Source organism: Anolis sagrei, chromosome X (assembly GCF_037176765.1).
Source record: "Anolis sagrei isolate rAnoSag1 chromosome X, rAnoSag1.mat, whole genome shotgun sequence".
Taxonomy (NCBI): Eukaryota; Metazoa; Chordata; class Lepidosauria; order Squamata; family Dactyloidae; genus Anolis; species Anolis sagrei.
The window spans coordinates 78412960-78432970 of record NC_090034.1 but is presented as its reverse complement, the minus strand read 5'-3'; the positions used below and the strand labels follow the sequence as shown (position 1 = coordinate 78432970).

The following is a 20011-nucleotide window of genomic DNA, read 5'->3' as shown; positions in this document are numbered from 1 at the left end:
CCAGGCACTTGGAATGGCACCACCAAAGTTGCAGTGAAAACACTGAAGCCAGGTACCATGTCTCCAGAAGCATTCCTTGAAGAGGCCCAAATTATGAAGCGCCTACGACATGACAAGCTGGTGCAACTGTATGCCGTGGTCTCAGAAGAGCCAATCTACATTGTCACTGAGTTTATGAGCCAAGGTGTGACATGGCTTTCTCATTTCCCTGTCATTTGGGGCTGCTCAGGGGGCAAGCACAGGTCTAGGTGTGCAGGAGGCACAGTTCTGTTGGGGAAATACTTGGAAGTAGGATAAGCACAAAATGAGACCCTTGAGTAGTCTGAGAACATAATTCACAACAGCGCCAACAAAAAGAGTACCATGGTTAGTAACCTACTACTTTATTTTCAGACCGTAAGGCTGATCGGTAACATAGACATGCAGGCCTTTAGGTGAATGTGATAGGTACTTCCTGTAGTACTTCCTGTAGTACAGGCATGGGCAAACTTCCTATCAGCTGTTAGGAATTGTGGGAGTTGAAGTCCAAAACACCTGAAGGGCCAACGTTTGCCCATGCCTGGTGTAGTAGTATCTACAATTTTATGTTCTAGTTTAAATTCTCATTTTCCACACAACATAGTTCTGATGTCTGGATAGTCCCAGCACCTTTTCAATCCCAGTGTGAGAACCTTTCTCAGCACAACGGTAGCATTCCCACAACCTACAAATAATATCTGCATAATGTGTTGTCGAAGGCTTTCATGGCCGGAATCACTGGGTTGCTGTGAGTTTTTTGGGCTGTATGGTCATGTTCCAGAAGCATTTTCTCCTGCTGTTTGTCCTGCATCTATGGCAGGCATCCTCAGAGGTTGTGAGGGGTCTGTTGGAAACTAGGCAAGTGGGATGTCCAGGGTTGGAGAAAGAACTCTTGTCTATTTGAGGCAAGTATGAATGTTGCAATTGACCACATTTATTAGCATTGAAAAGCCTTGCACTTGATGAACCAACCTGGACACAGCATCTTATTTGAGAACACAGAAATGCTGGACCACTTGAACAATTCCCATGTCAGACCACACAGAGAAGCCATTGAAATCCACAAGCATGTGGACAATTTCAACAGAAAGGAGGAAACCATGAAAACGAACAAAATCTGGCTACCAGTATTTAAAAACCCTAGAATCGCGAGAGTACATAAAGAACAATACTCGAAAACAGGGGAATTGCAGACAGGAAACAATCAGGGCCAACTAACACCTCCCAACAAAGAATCCCCACAGGCAGGAAGCAGCCAAGCCTTGAAGCTGCAAGGCTATTCAGTGCTAATCAAGGTGGCCAATGGAAACATTCACACTTGCCTCCAACAGACAAGAGTTCTTTCTCCCACCCTGGTCATTATTCCACAGATATATAATCTTCACTTGCCTATTTTCTAAGAGGCCTCACAACCTCTGAGGATGCCTGCCATAGATGTGGACGAAACATCAAGAGAGAATGCTTCTGGAACATGGCCAGACAGCCCGGAAAACTCCCAGCAACCCAATATCTGTGTATTTTAGTGTAAATCTGGATGGTCATCTGTCAGAGGTGTTTTGATTGTGCTTTTTCTGCATGACAAGAGTTTGGACTGGGTGGCCCTTGGGATCTCTTCCAACTTTATAATTCTAAGCATTTGGAATGCCATTTTGACCTTTTCAAATGAGGATAAAATTGCAAAAGCTGGGATAATCCATATAAATAAAAATGTAATGTTCGTTTGTGGGATTAACAGAACTCAAGAACCACTGGGGGAATTGACACCAAATTTGGACACAAGACACCTAACAACCCAATGTATGTCCTTCACTCATAAAAACACTGAAAAACACAGCAGAAGGGACTTAAAAAGCCCCCAAAAGCTAAATGACAATACAGTAAAAAGGGAAGAAAGGGAGGGAAGGGGAGAAAAAAAAAGAAAGAAAAGAAAGAGAGGGAAAGAAAGGAGGAAAGGGAGAAGGAAGCATGGAAGCAAAGAGAGAAGGAAGGGAAGAGGTAGAGAAGGAAGAAAGGAGAGAAAGAGGGAGGGAAAGAAAAGGGGGAAGGAAGGAAAGTTAGAGAAGGAAGGAAGGAGAGAAGGAAAGAAAAAAAGGGAAAGAAGGAAGGAAAGAGGAAGCAAAGGAAGAGGGAAGATGTAGAGAAAGAGGAAGGGAAGGAAAGAAGAAGGGAAAGAGAGAAGGAAGAAAAGAGAGGCAGAAAAAGAGAAAGAAAAGGGGAAAGAAAGAAAGAGATAGAGAAGGAAGGAAGAAGAGAAGTAAAGACGGGAAGGAAGGAAGGAAAGAGGGAGTGAAGGAAGGAGTGAAAGAAGAGAAAGAGGGAAGGTTGGCCACAGCAACGCATGGCGGGTACAGCTAGTAGTAAGTAATAATGCCACAGGGAAGAGGATGTAACCATTCAGGGAAACCAAGACTGAAGCAGAACCCCGGGGAGTCTGAATTTAGTTTCAGAGTAGAATCCATCCCTGTTAGATTAGCATAAAACCAGTTAAAGGCTAGTTCCAACGTAGGGATCCCATCTTGCACATCATTGTTTTGTCACTTGATATTCAAGGAAGGTTTCCTTTTACGAATACAGAGCAGGCAATGAAAGAGGCAGAGGAAACGGTGCTGAAGGTAGGACATGGGGATGGAATCCTCACAAGTGCCTGCCTTGATGATCTCCTGATTCTTCCTTCCACAGGGAGTTTGCTGGATTTTTTGAAAGATGGAGATGGTCGTTTCCTGAAGTTGCCACAACTGGTGGACATGGCAGCCCAGGTAACTTATTTTATTTATCGTGTCAGTGCAACCAGTCGATTATATTACATTTCTAACAGAACAAAGCAAAAGAAAAAAAACAGACAAAATACGAAAATTGTGAGTTTGGTAGTAGATTAAATGTCCTTTGACCAGTATCTGGCCACTTGGAGTGCTTCTGGTGTTGCTGCAAGAAGGTCCTCCATTGTGCATGTGGCAGGGCTCAGGTTGCATTGCAGCAGGTGGTCAGTGGTTTGCTCTTCTCCACACTCGCATGCCGAGATTCCACTTTGTAGCCCCATTTCTGAAGGTTGGCTCTGCATCTCGTGGTGCCAGAGCGCAGTCTGTTCAGCGCCTTCCAAGTTGCCCAGTCCTCTGTGTGCCGAGGGGGGAGTCTCTCATTTGGTATCAGCCATTGGTTGAGGTTCTGGGTTTGAGCCTGCCACTTTTGGACTCTCGCTTGCTGGGATGTTCCAGCGAGTGTCTCTGTAGATCTTAGAAAACTATTTCTAGATTTAAGTTGTTGATGTGCTGGCTGATACCCAAACAAGGGATGAGCTGGAGATGTCTCTGCCTTGGTCCTTTCACTATTGGCTGCTACTTCCCGGAGGATATCAGGTGGTGCAATACCGGCTAAGCAGTGTAATTTCTCCAGTGATGTAGGGCGCAGGCACCCCGTGATAATGCAGCATGTCCCTTGAAGAGCCACATACACTGTTTTAGTGTGGTGAGATGTGTTCCACACTGGGCATGCATACTCAGCAGCAGAATAGCACAGCGCAAGGGCAGATGTCTTCACTGTATCTGGTTGTGATCCCCAGGTTGTTCCAGTCAGGTTTCGTATGATATTGTTTCTAGCACCCACTTTTTGCGTGATGTTCAGGCAGTGCTTCTTATAGGTAAGAGCACGGTCCAGAGTGACTCCCAGGTACTTGGGTGCGCTGCAATGCTCCAGTGGGATTCCTTCCCAGGTGATCTTCAGAGCTCGGGATGCTTGTCTGTTCTTGGGATGAAAGTCACATGTCTGTGTTTTAGATGGGTTGGGGATCAGCTGGTTTTCCCTGTAATGTGCAACGTCTTCGTAGACGGCCGATTCTCTCACCACAGAAGCGACCAGCCCAGGTAACTGGGAGCAGGCAAAAGATGGCCAATTATTTTCTGAATTAAGAATGTCATTGAAATTATAAACAAATAATAAGGAAATAGGTCTCCTTTCACACTTGATTAAATCACTATCTTATCAGTTAAAGTGTATTCTCAATAGTTTATCTGGTAACACTTTACTCTCTGTTTTTGCTGCAGCAGTCTAATAGGCAAATCTGACTGAAGTAAATGTCAGTGTTTGTTTTCCTGGGAGTAAATTCCATTGATTGTAGTGGAATTAGATGTTAGCACCTAGGTACAGTGCTGTCATTATAGTTAACTGACCGATGTGCAATAATGAACTCTTTCATTACCTTAAATAACATAAGTGAACCCCTTTTCCTTTTTAATCCGAAGCATATGAAATAAGTTTGCTGTCTTATCTACTGTAGGAGAGTTTGAAGCAGAGTGTTTCTATAGAATGGGGTTTTATCAGGGCTGGCCTAAGACATTTTGCTCTCTAAAGCTAAAAAAACAAGTCTTATCCCCTTCACATGTCAGAAATATTTAAAATTAACTAGCTATTTTTAATGACAAAAATGTTAGTCAAGCACTGAAAGGGTTAAATGGATGCAATGAAACAGCAAAAGCTGCAGTTCCATAAAAGCAGGAGTGCCTGTAGCTTAGTATCCATCAGTGTGAGGTAAACCTCAGTGGGAGAAAGGTTTCTGTCTGTGAGATAGGCTCACAGTGTGAGATAGGCCTTAGTCTATGAGAAGACCGAGTGTGTGACGGCCTAGTGTGAGAAGCTTCAGTGAGAGAAGCTTCAGGTTGAAGGCCTCGCATGTAAAGCCTCATGTGTAAAGCTCCAGTATAAAGGCTGCTACTGTGTGGAGCTCTACTATAGTGTGAAAAAGATCTTGGAGTCCTCATGGACAACCAAAACTCTGGATGACCTCACCTAGTGTTTCATGTAGATATTGAAAAGCATGGGAGAAAGAAGAGAACCTTGCAGGACCTCACAGGTCAAAGGCCAGGAATCCAAGCAGGTGTCTCTCAGCATCACCATCTGGGTATGATCCTCCAGGAAGGGGCAGAGCTACTGCAGAGCAATGCCCCTTCCATTCTGGAAAGCCGACCCAAAAGGATACCATGGTCAATGGTATCGAAAGCCGCTGAGATGTCTAGGAGAACCAGCAGAGACACACTCCCCCATCTAGTTTTCAGAGGAGGTCATCCACCAAACTTTACCAAAAAGAAGAGTATGTGTGGACAAGACCTTGGGGTCCTCGTGGACAACAAGTTAAACATGAGCCAACAATGTGATGCGGCGGCAAAAAAAGCCAGTGGGAATTTGGGCTGCATAAATAGAAGTATAGTGTCTAGATAAGGAAAGTCATGCTACTCCTCTATTCTGCCTTGCTCAGACCATACCTGGAATACTGTGTCCAATTCTGGGCACCGCAATTGAAGAGAGATGTTGACCAGCTGGAATGTGTCCAGATGAAGAGGGCGACTCAAATGATCAAGGGTCTGGAGAACAAGCCCTATGAGAAGTGGCTGAAAGAGCTGGGCATGTGTAGCCTAATGAAGAGAAGGCTGAGAGGAGACATGATGGCCATGTATAAATATGTGAGGGGAAGTCATAGGGAGGAGGGAGCAAGCATGTTTTCTGCTTCCGTGGAGACTAGGATGCAGTGGAGCAATGGCTTCAAACTACAAGAAAGGAGATTCCACCTGAACATGAGGAAGAATTTCCTGTGAGAGTTGTTCAGCAGTGGAACTCTCTGCCCCAGAGTATGGTTGAGGCTCCTTCTTTGGAAGCTTTGATGTAGAGACTGTATGGCCATCTGTCTGGGGTGCTTTGAATGCAGTTTTCCTGCTTCTTGGCAGGGGGTTGGACTGGATGGCCCATGAGGTCTCTTCCAACTCAGTGATTCTGTGATTGTATGATTCTAAGTTCAGTGTGAGAGGAGGCTTTGTGAGAGCGAAGCTGTTTGTCTGCATGAGGAAGAAGCGCAGCATGGAAGCAAAGAAGGAAATAATAATAATAATAATAATAATAATAATAATAATAATAATACTGAGGGGGACTCAGGGCGGTTTCCAAGTAACATCACCGAAACATACAAAGTAAACAACATAACATAAAATTCATAAAACAACATAAGCATTAAATTATCACAATAACACATGTATATTAAAAATAAAGGACTTTATTTGTGTTGTGAAAACTTTGTTATTATTGTAAATAGTGTAGCCATATTATTTTATTACCAAAAAAAGCCTGTGGTTTGTGTGTTTTTGTTCTTTGAATCACTTTGGGTTATTGGTGCTGGGTCACGCTGCTGCTGATAAGTTACTCTGCTATACATTTATGAGGAGGGTCTTTTGTCAATAAGCCCACTCACTCAACATCACATTTTCTGGCAATCTAAAAGAATGGGGCAGACTTTTTAACCATACTTGAAGGCAGCAAGTTAACTTAGATGGCAAGTGGCAAGCTGTTAATACATAATGCTAACATCTTAGTTCTGCCTCAAATCTGCTGCTGGAAATAATTCTCTAAATTCATCCTAAGTAGCTCATGTTTATTTATATATTTATTTTTGGTATTTCTACCTCGACTCTTCTCTACCCCCAAAGGGGGACTCAGGGCGGCTTACATTTTGGTAGTGATTCGATACCACTACAAATAAACAATTACAATAATACAACAACTATTAAAATATATAAAGCATTAATTAAAAACAGTACATAAAGCATTAATTAAAACAATAAACAGTATCATCAGCTGTAACACCATTCCAGTCAATTTCCAACCAAAGTGCTAATTAAGTCTGCTGTCCAAAAGCCTGGTCCCAAAACCACGATTTCAATTTCTTCCTGAAAGCCAAGAGGGATGAAGCTGATCCTATCTCACTTGAAAGCGCATTCCACAGGTGGGGGGCTACCGCCAAGAAGGCCCTGTCTCTCGTCCCCATCAGGTGCATTTGCGATGTTGGCGGGAGCGATAGCAGGGCCTCCCCAGATGATCTTAAATTACGAGGTGGGATGTAGAGGCAGATGCGTTCGGACAAGTAAGCTGGGCCACGTTCCGACCTATGACAAGGAGCCCCTGAGCAATTGGACATAGAAGAACTGCATTATTTGAGTCATCCTTGTCATTGTTTCATCCTTATTTCTCCCTGTAATTAAGATTGCAGCTGGAATGGCCTACATTGAGCGCATGAACTACATCCATCGGGACCTGCGGGCTGCCAATATCCTTGTGGGTGACAACCTGGTGTGTAAGATTGCCGACTTCGGCCTGGCCCGGCTCATTGAAGACAACGAATACACAGCTCGCCAAGGTATGCTCTCAGACAGACCTATCAAAGCAGGAGGAGCAACTATCCCACATGAACTCCTGTTCACTCATTTCAAAATCCTTCTGATTAATTTAAGATGCTGTGTTTGCTCTTCTCCTTTGCTGGTAGCCCATTAATGAAGGTGGCATAGAGAGAAGACGGGTGGAGAGAAAGAAAGGGCTGGGTTCTCCTACTTTGAGTGCATGTCTTATCCACTTCAGCTTGATCTACCATCTGCATGCCAAAAGCAACGTGGTACTTACCAGAAAAAATGTGGTCTATCCCTGCTTTAAGGAGAGAAGAGGGCTACCTTAGAGCAAGATCACACTGAATGTCCACCTGACCTAATATCTGCTCTTGCTAGCAACAGTTCTCCATGGGTTTCTGGCAGAAAACATGGATCACCTAGTCACTTGAAGATCTTGGGGACTGACAGTTGCTCCAGTTCTTTTAGGCCTGTCAAGAGGATATCTATACCCAGCTACTTCAGTGGTTCAGTAGTGGTCCTCCAACATGGGACATATGTTGGGCAAAGGTCAGCATGGTGCAATGATCAACAAGGAGTTGAGAGAACCAAGCCAAGGGTCTGGAGAACAAACCCTATGAGGAGCAGCTTAAAGAGCTGGGCATGTTTAGCCTGAAGAAGAGAAGGCTGAGAGGAGACATGATAGCCATGTATAAATATGTGAGAGGAAGCCATAGGGAGGAGGGAACAAGCTTGTTTTCTGCTGCTCTGGAGACTAGGATGCGGAACAATGGCTTCAAACTACAAGAAAGGAGATTCCCCCTGAACATGAGGAAGAACTTCCTGTGAGAGTTGTTCAGCAGTGGAACTCTCTGCCCCAGATTATGGTTGAGGTTCTTTCTTTGGAGGCTTTGAAGCAGAGGCTGGATGGCCATCTGTCGGTGGTGCTTTGAATGCAATTTTCCTGCTTCTTAGCAGGGGGTTGGACTGGATAGCCCATGAGGTCTCTTCCAACTCTATGATTGTGTAAAATTCATTGATGACCTTGGTCTGATGTTCTTCATTGGGCTGTCATAAAGATGAAGCAGGGCAGTGGAGAGCTGTGAACTGATGGGAAGGGAAGGACAACAAAATAGGATCCATATTTAAATAAATTAATACAATTTTAATAATTTTAAATTATGGTGACCTCTATTTTGATATGTATTTCAATCTGTGTAATTTTGTCTTTTATTATATGTTTTATATTATACTAGCTGGTGTACTTGGCAGTGCCCGGGTTATTTGAAAAAGGCATTTTTGGGGGGCTGTTAGGTCATATCATTTATTTTATTAGTAACACTATTTATTAGGGAAAAGTCAGAATGTGATTTTGTTTTTAATTAATGCTCCCATCAGAAAATACAAAACGATATGGGTGAAATACAATTCCCAGAATTGCGGGTCAATCCTACCCAAACCAGGTTTGTTTGCACAGTTGGTCATGTTGGGTCTGTGTGCCAAGTTTGGTCCAGATCTGTCATTGACTGGGTTCAGTGCTCTCTGGATAAGGGTGAACTACAACTCCCAGATTCCCAGGGCAATCACCCCTAAACTCAGCCAGTATTTACAGTTGGCCATGGTGGGTCTTGTGTACCAAGTGTGGTCAAGATCCATTGTCAGCTGGGTTGAGTGCTCTCAGGATGCAGGTGAACTACACTTCCCAAAATCAAGGTCATTTTCTCCAAACTCCTGCAATATATTCAGTTGTCAAGTTTGGTCCCGGTCAATTGTTGGACCCCTCCAGTCTGTTCAGTTGCTGATCAATTCTTCTGTGTTTGAAGGGAGAGGCAGTGGGTGGGCATCATGTAAATTCCATACAAGGAACCCTGGGATGGCTGCCTTTGGTGGAGAAACACGTCAAATCAAGGGATGAAATTCTCCCCGAATGAAAGCATTCCTTGGGTGGTGGGCTGTAGTGTTTGGGGAGGACATTGGCACCAATTGGACTACATGTTCATGGTGCTCGCTATAACCTACAGTGTCAGTAGAGGGAGTGCCTTTGGAGGCTTCTCAGCACTTGGAATTATAGCCCATTTGTGGAGGTGGGAGGCTGTCTGTGCAAATGGAAACCCCCACCACCAGGCATGTAGCTGGGGGGGGCGGAGGGGGCGTGGGGGCTTGAGGGGAGGGGCTTCCCCCCCCCCCAAATTCTCATGGTGGTTCGTGAAAAGGCCTTACTGGTGCATTATTTACACTGTTATGTTTATTCATATCATGATCTGATCACCATACTCAATATATCCCATATGCATGGGGGTATTGGGGTAACGCTGCCCACCACATACACACTTGCACATTTTTTCACTTTTATTATGTGTATAGATGTTTTATATGACATTTTTAATTTATCTGCATTTAATTGCCTGTAAATTGCCTATTATGTTTTGGAGTAGCTTGAATGTTTGCCATTTTTAACTTTGGATGCCTCCTGTGTCCCCTTGGTGAGAGAGGGCGGGTGAAAAATAAAATGTTGTTGTTGTTGTTAACTCATAAATAAGCTTGAGGGAGACAGCTCCCATCACCTTAGCTTATCATAGAGACATAGATCAGCCCGAAAGACAGTTGCATCTGTCAAGTAGGAAATTTAGGTACCACTTATGTGGGGAGGCTAACTTAACTAATTTATGAGGTCATAAAAATCTCCAGCAAGTATGCAAAGAATGAGGAAGTACTTGTGTCACAAACAGACGGTGAAGTGACAGTTCCCCTGGTTGCCAGAAGCTGGAATGTTAAATAGCCTCTGAGTGTCTGTCTATATAAGTTGTTGTGTGTCTATGGCACTGAATGTTTGCCATGTATATGTACATTGTGATCCGCCCTGAGTCTCCTGCGGGGTGAGAAAGGCAGAATATAAATACTGTGTGTGTGTGTATGCACTGTGCAAGACTAAAGAAGGTTGAGCCAGATGGCTGCAGATGATCTCTATCCTAGAGATTCTTGGATGCTTTAGGAAAGCTTTTAATTTTTTGGCCTCAAACGCACCCTGTTTCTTGAACTTGTGGGTATTATAGCATAGTGTATATGCCAATCAGAGAAAGTATTTAAAATTTCCTGGCAATCCCATCTCTCCTTTGGCACTAAAAATATTTGGCTTTGCTGATTCTACTGACACTTAGGCAGAAGTGTGAATAAGAGAATGACTTCAGCTTGTGGACACTTCTCACCCTTCCTCTTCATCCCTTGTTGTCTTCTTCCTCCCTCTTTCTGTCAGGTGCCAAGTTCCCCATCAAATGGACAGCCCCAGAAGCCGCCCTCTATGGCAAGTTTACCATCAAGTCAGATGTCTGGTCCTTTGGCATCCTCTTGACAGAGCTTGTGACCAAGGGGCGGGTACCCTACCCAGGTAAAACGGCTTTCTCTGTGTCTTCTTTCATACAGGGGGAGGAACTTGTGGGGAAATGTAGCTCAACAGGCACCATGACTTCTGGAAAACAATGTACAGGATTCCCTGGTGAGACAGTCATTCCAACTTCTGGGAGGATTTTGGCTTGTAGAATAAATACATTCTGAGCAATAATTTTCCTGAACTCACCTTCTAGTCTAAGTTTGGAAACATTACTGTTAGTATACTCGTACAGTATTGTTAGATCAATAAAGACAATTACTTTGTTAATCTTGAGGTTAAACTATTAAGAAAAATACTCAAGTTCATTATATTATGTTGATCATTAGCGTCCTCTAAAAAGGTAAAGGTTTTTCCCTGACATTAAGTCTAGTCATGTCCAACTCTGGGGGTTGGTGCTCATCTCCACTTCGGGAAACGATGCAGACAATAGCAATGATGACAATAGCTATGGTAATGGACTATGGATAAGTTTAATGGAGTCTCCAACCACAAAATTTGGCTAGATAACGGCCACCAGACTGGTATTTGTTAGTAGTTTTTTTAATTGTATTGACTTAATGTTTTAACTATATATAATTAATGGTTTTGTTATGTATTTTATTATATGTACACAGAGGCATCAAATTTTTGCCAGCTGGAAGCTTCCCTGAGTCCTCCCTAGGGGGTTGAGAAGGGCGGGGTAGAAATATTTGAAATAATAAATAAATATATAAGCTGAATTGCTGGCGTTGTCCGTAGACACCTCCAAGGTCATGTGGCCGGCATGACTGCATGGAGCACTGTCACCTTCCTGCTGGAGTGATACCTATTGATCTACTCAACATTTGCATGTTTTCAAAGTACCAGCTTGGCAGAAGCTGGGCCTAACAGTGGGAGCTCACCCTGCTCCCTGGATTCAAACTGCCAACCTTTTGATCAGCAAGTTCAGCAGCTCAGCAGTTTGACCCACAGTGCCACCAGCGGGCTCAAATTAAAATTACACTAATGATTTGAATATCTTTGGCATTCAGTGGTTACAACAAGCACATTCAAAACTGGGTTGTTGGTCTAGAGGCATTCTCTCCTGACATTTCGCATGCATCTATGGCAAGCATCCTCAGAGGTAGTGAGGTCTGTTGGAACTAGGAAAATGGGTTTATATATCTGTGGAATGACCAGGGTGAGATAAAGGACTCTTGTCTGCTGGAGCTAGGTGTGAATGTTTCAACTGACCACCTTGAGTAGCATACAATGGCCTGACTGTGCCTGGAGCAAACTTTTGTTGAGAGGTGATTAGATGTCCTTGTTTGTTTCCTCTCTGTTGTTGTGCTGTTGCAATTTTAGAGTTTTTTAATACTGGTAGCCAGATTTTGTTCATTTTCATGGTTTCCTCCTTTCTGTTGAAATTGTCCACATGCTTGTGTATTTCAGTGGCTTCTCTGTGTAGTCTGACATGGTGGTTGTGAGAGTGGTCCAGCATTTCTGTGTTCTCAAATAAAATGCTGTGTCCAGGTTAGTTCATCAGGTGCTCTGCTATGGCTGATTTCTCTGGCTGAAGTAGTCTGCAGTGCCTTTCATGTTCCTTGATTCATGTTTGGGCAATGCTGCATTTGGTGGTCCCTATGTAGACTTGTCCACAGCTGCATGGTATGCGGTAGACTCCTGCAGAGGTGAGAGGATCCCTCTTTTCGTTTGCTGAACGTAGCATTTGTTGGATTTTCTTGGTGGGTCTGTAGAAAGTTTGTATGTTGTGTTTCCTCATCAGCTTCCCTATGCGGTCAGTGGTTCCCTTGATGTATGGCGAGAACACTTTTCCTCTAGGTGGATCTTCGTCTTTACTCTCGTGGCTTGGTCTTGATCTTGCATCTCTTCTGATGTCTGAGGTGGAGTCTCCATTGGCCTGTAGAGCCCAGTTGAGGTGGTTCAGTTCATCTTGGAGGAGGTGGGGTTCACAGATTCTTTTTGCACGGTCTGCCAAGGCTTTAATGGTGCTTCTTTTTTGACTTGGGTGATGGTTGGAGTTTTTATGTAGATATCTATCTGTGTGTGTGGGTTTTCTGTAGACGGTGTGACCCAATTGTTGATCTGGTTTGCGGATGACTAGGACATCTAGAAAAGGCAGTCTTCCTTCATTTTCTTTTTCCATGGTGAATTGGATGTTTGGGTGGATGCTGTTAAGATGGTCCAGGAACCTGTTGAGTTCTTCTTCTCCATGGCTCCAAATGGCGAAAGTGTCATCCACATATATGAACCATATAGTGGGCTTTTTTGTTACTGTTTCCAGGGCTTGTTTTTCAAAGTGTTCCATGTAGAAGTTAGCTATGACCGGGCTGAGAGGGCTCCCCATAGCAACTCCATCTTTCTGTTCGTAAAACTCATTGTCCCACTGAAAGTAGCTGGTGGTGAGGCAATGGTGAAACAGAGCTGTGATTTATTTTATTTATTTGTCGTGTGAGGACAACCAGTCAAATTATATTACATTTATAACAGAACAAAGCAAACAAACAGACAAAATACAAAATTTGTGAGTTTGGTAGTTGATTAAATGTCCTTTGACCAGTATCTGGCCACTTGGAGTGCTTCTGGTGTTGCTGCAAGAAGGTCCTCCATGGTGCATGTGGCAGGGCTCAGGTTGCATTGCAGCAGGTGGTCAGTGGTTTGCTCTTCTCCACACTCGCATGTCGAGGATTCCACTTTGTAGCCCCATTTCTGAAGGTTGGCTCTGCATCTCATGGTGCCAGAGCACAGTCTGTTCAACGCCTTCCAAGTCGCCCAGTCCTCTGTTTGCCCAGGGGGGAGTCTTTCATTTAGTATCAGCCATTGATTGAGGTTCTGGGTTTGAGCCTGCCACTTTTGGACTCTCGCTTGCTGAGGTCTTCCAGCGAGTGTCTCTGTAGATCTTAGCAAACTATTTCTAGATTTAAGTCGTTGACGTGTTGGCTGATACCCAAACAGGGGATGAGCTGGAGATGTCTCTGCCTTGGTCCTTTCACTATTGGCTGCTACTTCCCGGCAGATGTCAGGTGGTGCCATACCGGCTAAGCAGTGTAATTTCTCCAGTGGTGTAGGGCGCAGACACCCCGTGATAATGCGGCATGTCTCATTAAGAGCCACATCCACTGTTTTAGTGTGGTGAGATGTGTTCCACACTGGGCATGCATACTCAGCAGCAGAGTAGCACAGCGCAAGGGCAGATGTCTTCACTGTATCTGGTTGTGATCCCCAGGTTGTGCCAGTCAGCTTTTGTATGATATTGTTTCTAGCACCCACCTTTTGCTTGATATTCAGGCAGTGCTTCTTGTAGGTCAGAGCACGGTCCAGAGTGACTCCCAGGTATTTGGGTACGCTGCAATGCTCCAGTGGGATTCCTTCCCAAGTAATCCTCAGAGCTCCGGATGCTTCTCTGTTCTTGAGATGAAAGGCACATGTCTGTGTTTTGGATGGGTTGGAGATCAGCTGGTTTTCCCTGTAATAGGCCGTAAGAGCACCTAGAGCTTCGGAAAGCTTCTGTTCTACCATCTCAAAGCTCCCTGCTTGAGCAGTAATGGCACGATCATCAGCATAGATGAAACTCTGTGATGAGCTGTGATGTCTTCTGGGAACCTCTGGGAACACTCAAAACTGTTGTTGATAATGTTGATTCATCACACACTATTCTCAAGTTCTGTTCCTCGCATAGCAGCGAAATACCTCAGCTGAGTGCTGCCTAGTTGCTAAAACTCTCCCTGGCCTTTCTTTCTCCTGTTCTGTAGGCATGAACAACCGGGAGGTGCTGGAGCAAGTGGAGCGGGGCTACCGCATGCAGTGTCCTGGGAACTGCCCTCTCTCCTTGCATGAGCTGATGGTGCAGTGCTGGAAGAAGGAGCCAGAGGAGCGCCCCACCTTTGAATACCTCCAGTCGTTTCTTGAAGACTACTTCACTGCCACAGAGCCTCAGTACCAGCCAGGAGACAACCAATAGTTGTGGCTGGGAATGCTGGCTGGAAAATACGCCTTTGGTGGGCCCGAGTCCCTGGCACTTGGCAGACACAGAAACAGCCCTTTCCCTCTCTGGGGCCAGGATCCAAGAATCCCTTTTTGTTCAACTAGGTTTGGACTCCTCTTCTGTTCCCTTTTCCTTTTTTATGACTCTGCCCCTTTCCAGTTGTGATTTAGTGTTTTATTTTTCTTTTGGTTGGGCAACTTTGGAGTTGCACAGACGAGCAAGGCCTGAGCTGGGTTGGCAAGGAGCGTGGACTGAAAGAGAACTTCTCTTCACTGAGTTATTTTTCTTCTTGAGCTTGCCTCTACTTCAGCTTTCCCCGGCATCGTGCCCCAAAATTTCCAGTAGCCCCAGCCAGCCAAGCCAATGGTCAGTGATGGTGGCAGTTGTAAACCAAACAACTGGAGGGAATCAAAGTGAGGAAGGTGGTCCTCCTCTATCATCAAGTACATGTAAGCTGCGTACTCCAGTTATGGTTGGACTACATAGCCTATAATCTCTTGCCATTGCTCATGCTTTCTGTGGCTGCTGGGAGATGGGTTTAAGGAACATCTAGAAAGCCAGACATTTGTTCCTCCTGTCCCACATCATTGTTAAAAGCTCTGGAGCTGAACAATGTTGGTCTCCCTTTCTACCAGGCCTGACGCTCCAGCATTGATGGGGTCATGAGAACCTGGAGTCCATAAAAATCCCAGTTGCTACCCAGACCCAACCAATGCCATGAAATGGGTTGTTTCTGTATTTCATTCCTTTCTTCCTCCTATTCTTAACCCTCTGCATTCTTAACCAGGCCAGTAATATTGAAGCCATAATCCACCATTTGCATGATTGAGAGTGGAAGGTGGTTGCAGAATGCAACCAAAATTGAAGTGGGAAAGTTGCAAGGGTGGAATGCTTGTCCTAGTGCCATTTAGGGCTCAAAAAAAGAAGGTGGGAAGGAGAATGCCTGGGAGGGAAACTGGACCTGTGGCATGTCTGTTACGTAGTGGTGCCTTTGTGTGAAGACACGTCGTTCCTTACCAAGCCAGGAGCTCAGGAATCACTTAATGAGAGTGAGTCATGAATCAGGCAGTATCCATAACCATGGTTTAATTGTCATTTCTTCTATACAGGTCCGCCTGTGAGGTCAGGAGGAGGGGACTAAGGTTCTTCAGGGGTTGTTCAGCTGTAGCCCTCAACACTTTGCAGCAGTATCGCCAATGGTGTGGGGTCATCAGATCTACATTTCAATCATATCTACAGGTCCACAAGTTGCATCAAGAAAGCATAGTTGTAGTCAGTGGGAGGTGTGGTTGAACAGGAGTAGGGCATGTGCACTTGTGCAGGTACTGTTGGGCTACAACATCTGCCCGCTCTCATCTTGTAGCTAGAGAGATAATGGGTGATGTAGTCCAGCAGACTTCCAGAGAAGCACACATTTTCCATCCCTACCCTAAACTGACATTCCAGAAGATTCTAAAAAACTCTTAACAGATAATTTATACTACAAGTCCCAGCATTCTTTGGAAGAAGCATTGACAATTCTGATGCTTCATAAAAGAATCAGTGAATCATAATAATAATAATAATAATAATAATAATAATAATAATTTTTATTTGTACGCTGCCACCATCTCCCCAAAGGGGACTCGGGGCAGGTAACATGAGGCCAAACCCAAAAATAAAGTACAGCAAAATAAAATACAAAGAAGAAAAAATACCATTAAAATAAAACAATCAGTTTCAAAATGACATGATTTTTTTTTTGTCGTGTCAGGAGCGACTTGAGAAACTGCAAGTCGCTTCTGGTGTGAGAGAATTGGCCGTCTGCAAGGACGTTGCCCAGGGGACGCCCGGATGATTTTGATGTTTTTTTATCATCCTTGTGGGAACTGGAGCTGATAGAGGGAGCTCATCCGCCTCTCCCCGGATTCGAACCTGCGACCTTCAGTCCTGCGACCTTCAGTCCTGCCGGCACAGGGGTTTAACCCACTGTGCCACCGGGGGCTCCAGAAAATAACATGATAGAGAAATAGAACACAGTGGGCGGGCCAAATGTACTAGGATAAAATTGATAAAACCCTGGATGAGATAGGTAGTGAGAGAATGTGTTTCTGAGGGAGGAGCTCAAAAGGAACAATGGGGTTAGACCAGCATTTCTCAAGCTGGGGGTCGGGACCCCTGGGGGGGTTGCGACGGGGTGTTAAAGGGGTCGCCAAAGACCATCAGAAAACACAGTATTTATATTCATGTATTCAGCATACTTTGCTCATCAATCCGGCAAAAGTATGATAGCTGGGACACTACGAACCCTACAACGCGCATCAGAATTAATGAAGGGAACTCTGCTTGGACTGTTCCCAGATGCTGGGGCTGCTTTTTTTGAAGGACGGAAAGTGTACTAGTGGCCGGGGAGGGTTTTTACAAGGCCCTAGTGCGAACAGAGCAGTGGATTCCCTCCCTTCCCCTCCTCTTCTGCTTTTCCCCGCCTGCTTTCTAACAGTGGAGGAGCCGGTGCTCTGGGAGGGCAGGATGTGTGAGCCGTAGACCCCCTCCTCCTCCCTCCCTCCCTCGCAGTTGCATCTCTCACTCACTGCACTGTCTCGCGCACATCTTCCCTTCATGAATTCTCACCCATGGTGCATAACCAGCATAGGGTCCCAGATATCATACTTTTGACATCAATCCAATTACAAATAGGATTTGAAGTAGTTTCTCTGGGTAGGTAACACAGAGTTTCATTTCCTAGAATCAATAGTGCATAGTCCAAAGCATCTCTCTGTGCCAAGAGTCTAATAGTCTCTGTCTAGTCTGAAAGTCCAATGGTGTATCTAATGATACTCTTCCTACTAAAGTCCGAAACAAACAGTTCCTATCGAAGTCTAAACTGAACACATACTTCCTACTGAAGTCTTAAGCATAACAGTTCTAAAATGGAGTCTGAGTCCTGAACAAGCCCAGTTCTTATCACATGGTCTGCAGCCTCTCCCACAAAAAAGAGGTTAAGGAAAACTGCAAACCAACACACACATATACAATACAGTAAACAATCTGAATTATATACAGAACAGACAACTACTGGAGGCTTGAGAAGGTTGCTATTTCCAACATTGCAAGTGTCTCCCTTCAGTTTAGACCAGGGGTCCTCAAACTTTATAAACAGGGCCAGGTCACAGTCCCTCAAACTGTTGGAGGGCCGGATTATAATTTGAAAAAAAACATGAATGAATTCCTATGCACACTGCACATATCTTATTTGTAGTGTAAAAAACCTCTTAAAAACAATACAATCATTAAAACGAAGAACAATTTTAACATATATTTATTAGTATTTCAATGAGAAGTGTCGTCCTGCTTTTGACTGATGAGATAGGATTGTTGTTGTTGTTGTGTGCTTTCAAATCATTTCAGATTTAAGTTGACCCTGAGTGAGGGCTGGGTAAATGACTTTGGAGGGCCGTATCCGGCCCCTGGGCCTTAGTTTAAGGACCCTTGGTTAAGACTATGCTTGAGAGAATGATTCAGATGTGTTCCCATTGGATGGCCTTGTTGAGAACTGAGAAGGTTTATCTTGTTCACCCCATTCCTCCTCCTGGAAACATGACGCTCTGTCCTGATTCTGAACATTGGGAATATAAAAATGTATAAGAATATATTTTCCAGATTTGTATGGATTGAGTGTATTTGCTAGGCCAACTATAAAGACAGCACATATGTGCAACCTCTTTACATCTCTTCCTCAGGCAATGTTTACAAGTGGTAATTTTTGGCTGGAGGGAGAGGGGAGGGAGGAAAGAAAAGAGAAAGTGTCTTGATGTCATGAGCTATGGATGAACAACCCAGCCTTGGGATGCAGTGGGGAAGTAAGTGTCTGCAATAGCTCAAATAGGGCACTAGAATGTGGTATGTTGATACCTTCAGGATTTGCTGAAAGCTATCCCAAGCCTGCTTCAAGCAAGAAAAGCAAAAAAGGGATGCATTTCCTCTCCTAATTTTTCAGAAAAAGTAAAAAACCAAATCCCCTTGTTCAGACAAAGGGTTTGATCATAGAATTCACAATTCATGAATTTACAATTCATGGCATCAAGAGTAGAAGCAAATATGTATTGTCGAAGGCTTTCATGGCTGGAATCACTAGGTTCTTGTGGGTTTTTTCGGGCTATAGGGCCATGTTCTAGAGGCATTTCTCCTGACGTTTCGCCTGCATCTATGGCAAGCATCCTCGGATAATAGAGTCTCTTACTATGATAGATGCAGGCGAAACGTCAGGAGAAATGCCTCTAGAACACGGTCCTATAGCCCGAAAAAACCCACAAGAACCTAGAAGCAAATAAGCGTTTGTTTTGGAAACGGAATAGAGTCTGGGTTGTTGTAGGTTTTCCGGGCTATATAACCATGTTCTAGAGGCATTTTCTCCTGACGTTTCACCTGCATCTATGGCAAGCATCTTCAGATAATAGAGTCTCTTACTATGGTGGATGGTTAGGTAGAACAGTACAGTACGACTCCTGCGAGAATACATTCCTGGACTTTGCAATGATATGCGAAGAAGTGGATAATGCCGAACCCTATTAAAATGAACCTTTGGACCAAGAATATCCTAGAGTTACACTGGAGGACCTTGAAAAGGCCCAGCAGATTATGTCGGAGGGGGACACATGAACCTGGATGACGGTCCCATGGATACAGGGACCATGCTGCATAGCAGACTCAGCCCAGCTTTGAACTACGGCTGCAGACTTCCTAGAGAGAAGACATGGACATCGGCATCTTGTGAACATGGTGAACAAATGATTTAGTATCATAAGTTAAGATCTCCCACCCAGAATGAACCTTTCCCATTCTCACCTACTGTCATTGAAACTACTTTCTATACTGCGTTTTGTGTGTATGTGTTTTTTAAAATAAATCTGTAAATAAAGAGAAATAAAACTTTCTAACAAGGGACCCATTTGTGAGTTTTTGACATGAGGAATGCTCCGAAAGAATAAATGTTGGATATACAGTAGAGCTTATCCGACCTTCCGTCTTATCCGACGTTCTTATCCAACACCCCCCTTTTGCTCCAGCATTTCCCCTTCAATTAAAGGAGCGCTCCCCAACTCTCTCTCCATTTCCAATAAATGAAAAAGGCAAGATGAGGAGGAGGAGGGAGGAAATGGGGAAAAGAGGCAGGACCGGAAGCAGAAGTGCCCTCCCTCCTTCCCTCTGATTTCTACGCTCCTCTTCTGAATCCGAACACTTCCTGCTGGGCTGCTCTAACGCCGAGGCGTTGCCTTGCCTTGACCCTTTGAGTCCCTCTTGTTAGTATTCTAGGTGTCTGGCACCACGTTGTACGGGTAACAGGAGGAGACTCCGTATTATCCGACATTTTCGTTTATCTGATGTTCTGCCGACCCATTTATGTTGGATAAGCGAGACTCTACTATACTTAATTTAAATTTAATTTGTTACCTCTCATCCATTGTACTTTTCAACAAGAATTTTTTAAAAGACATTCCAAAACAATTGTTTCTCATTGCTTTAATTCAG

General features: G+C 44.2%; 1 protein-coding gene across 3 annotated transcripts in view; it reads left to right on the top strand.

The window, feature by feature from the left end:
* The window catches only part of LOC132780600 (proto-oncogene tyrosine-protein kinase Yrk), a 136274-nt gene extending 116848 nt beyond the window's left edge, over positions 1 to 19426 (top strand). For 2 of the 3 annotated variants that reach the window (XM_060784330.2, XM_060784329.2), the window contains 5 exons: positions 5 to 184; positions 2698 to 2774; positions 7036 to 7189; positions 10405 to 10536; positions 14271 to 17544. In XM_060784330.2, coding sequence (XP_060640313.2) covers positions 5 to 184; positions 2698 to 2774; positions 7036 to 7189; positions 10405 to 10536; positions 14271 to 14479 — 752 coding nt within the window. In that variant the 3' untranslated portion in view covers positions 14480 to 17544. Of the gene's footprint in view, positions 1 to 4; positions 185 to 2697; positions 2775 to 7035; positions 7190 to 10404; positions 10537 to 14270; positions 18618 to 18796 lie in introns of those variants that run through there. The other variant, XM_060784328.2, reaches the window with a different exon arrangement.
* Positions 19427 to 20011: the final 585 nt, after the last annotated feature.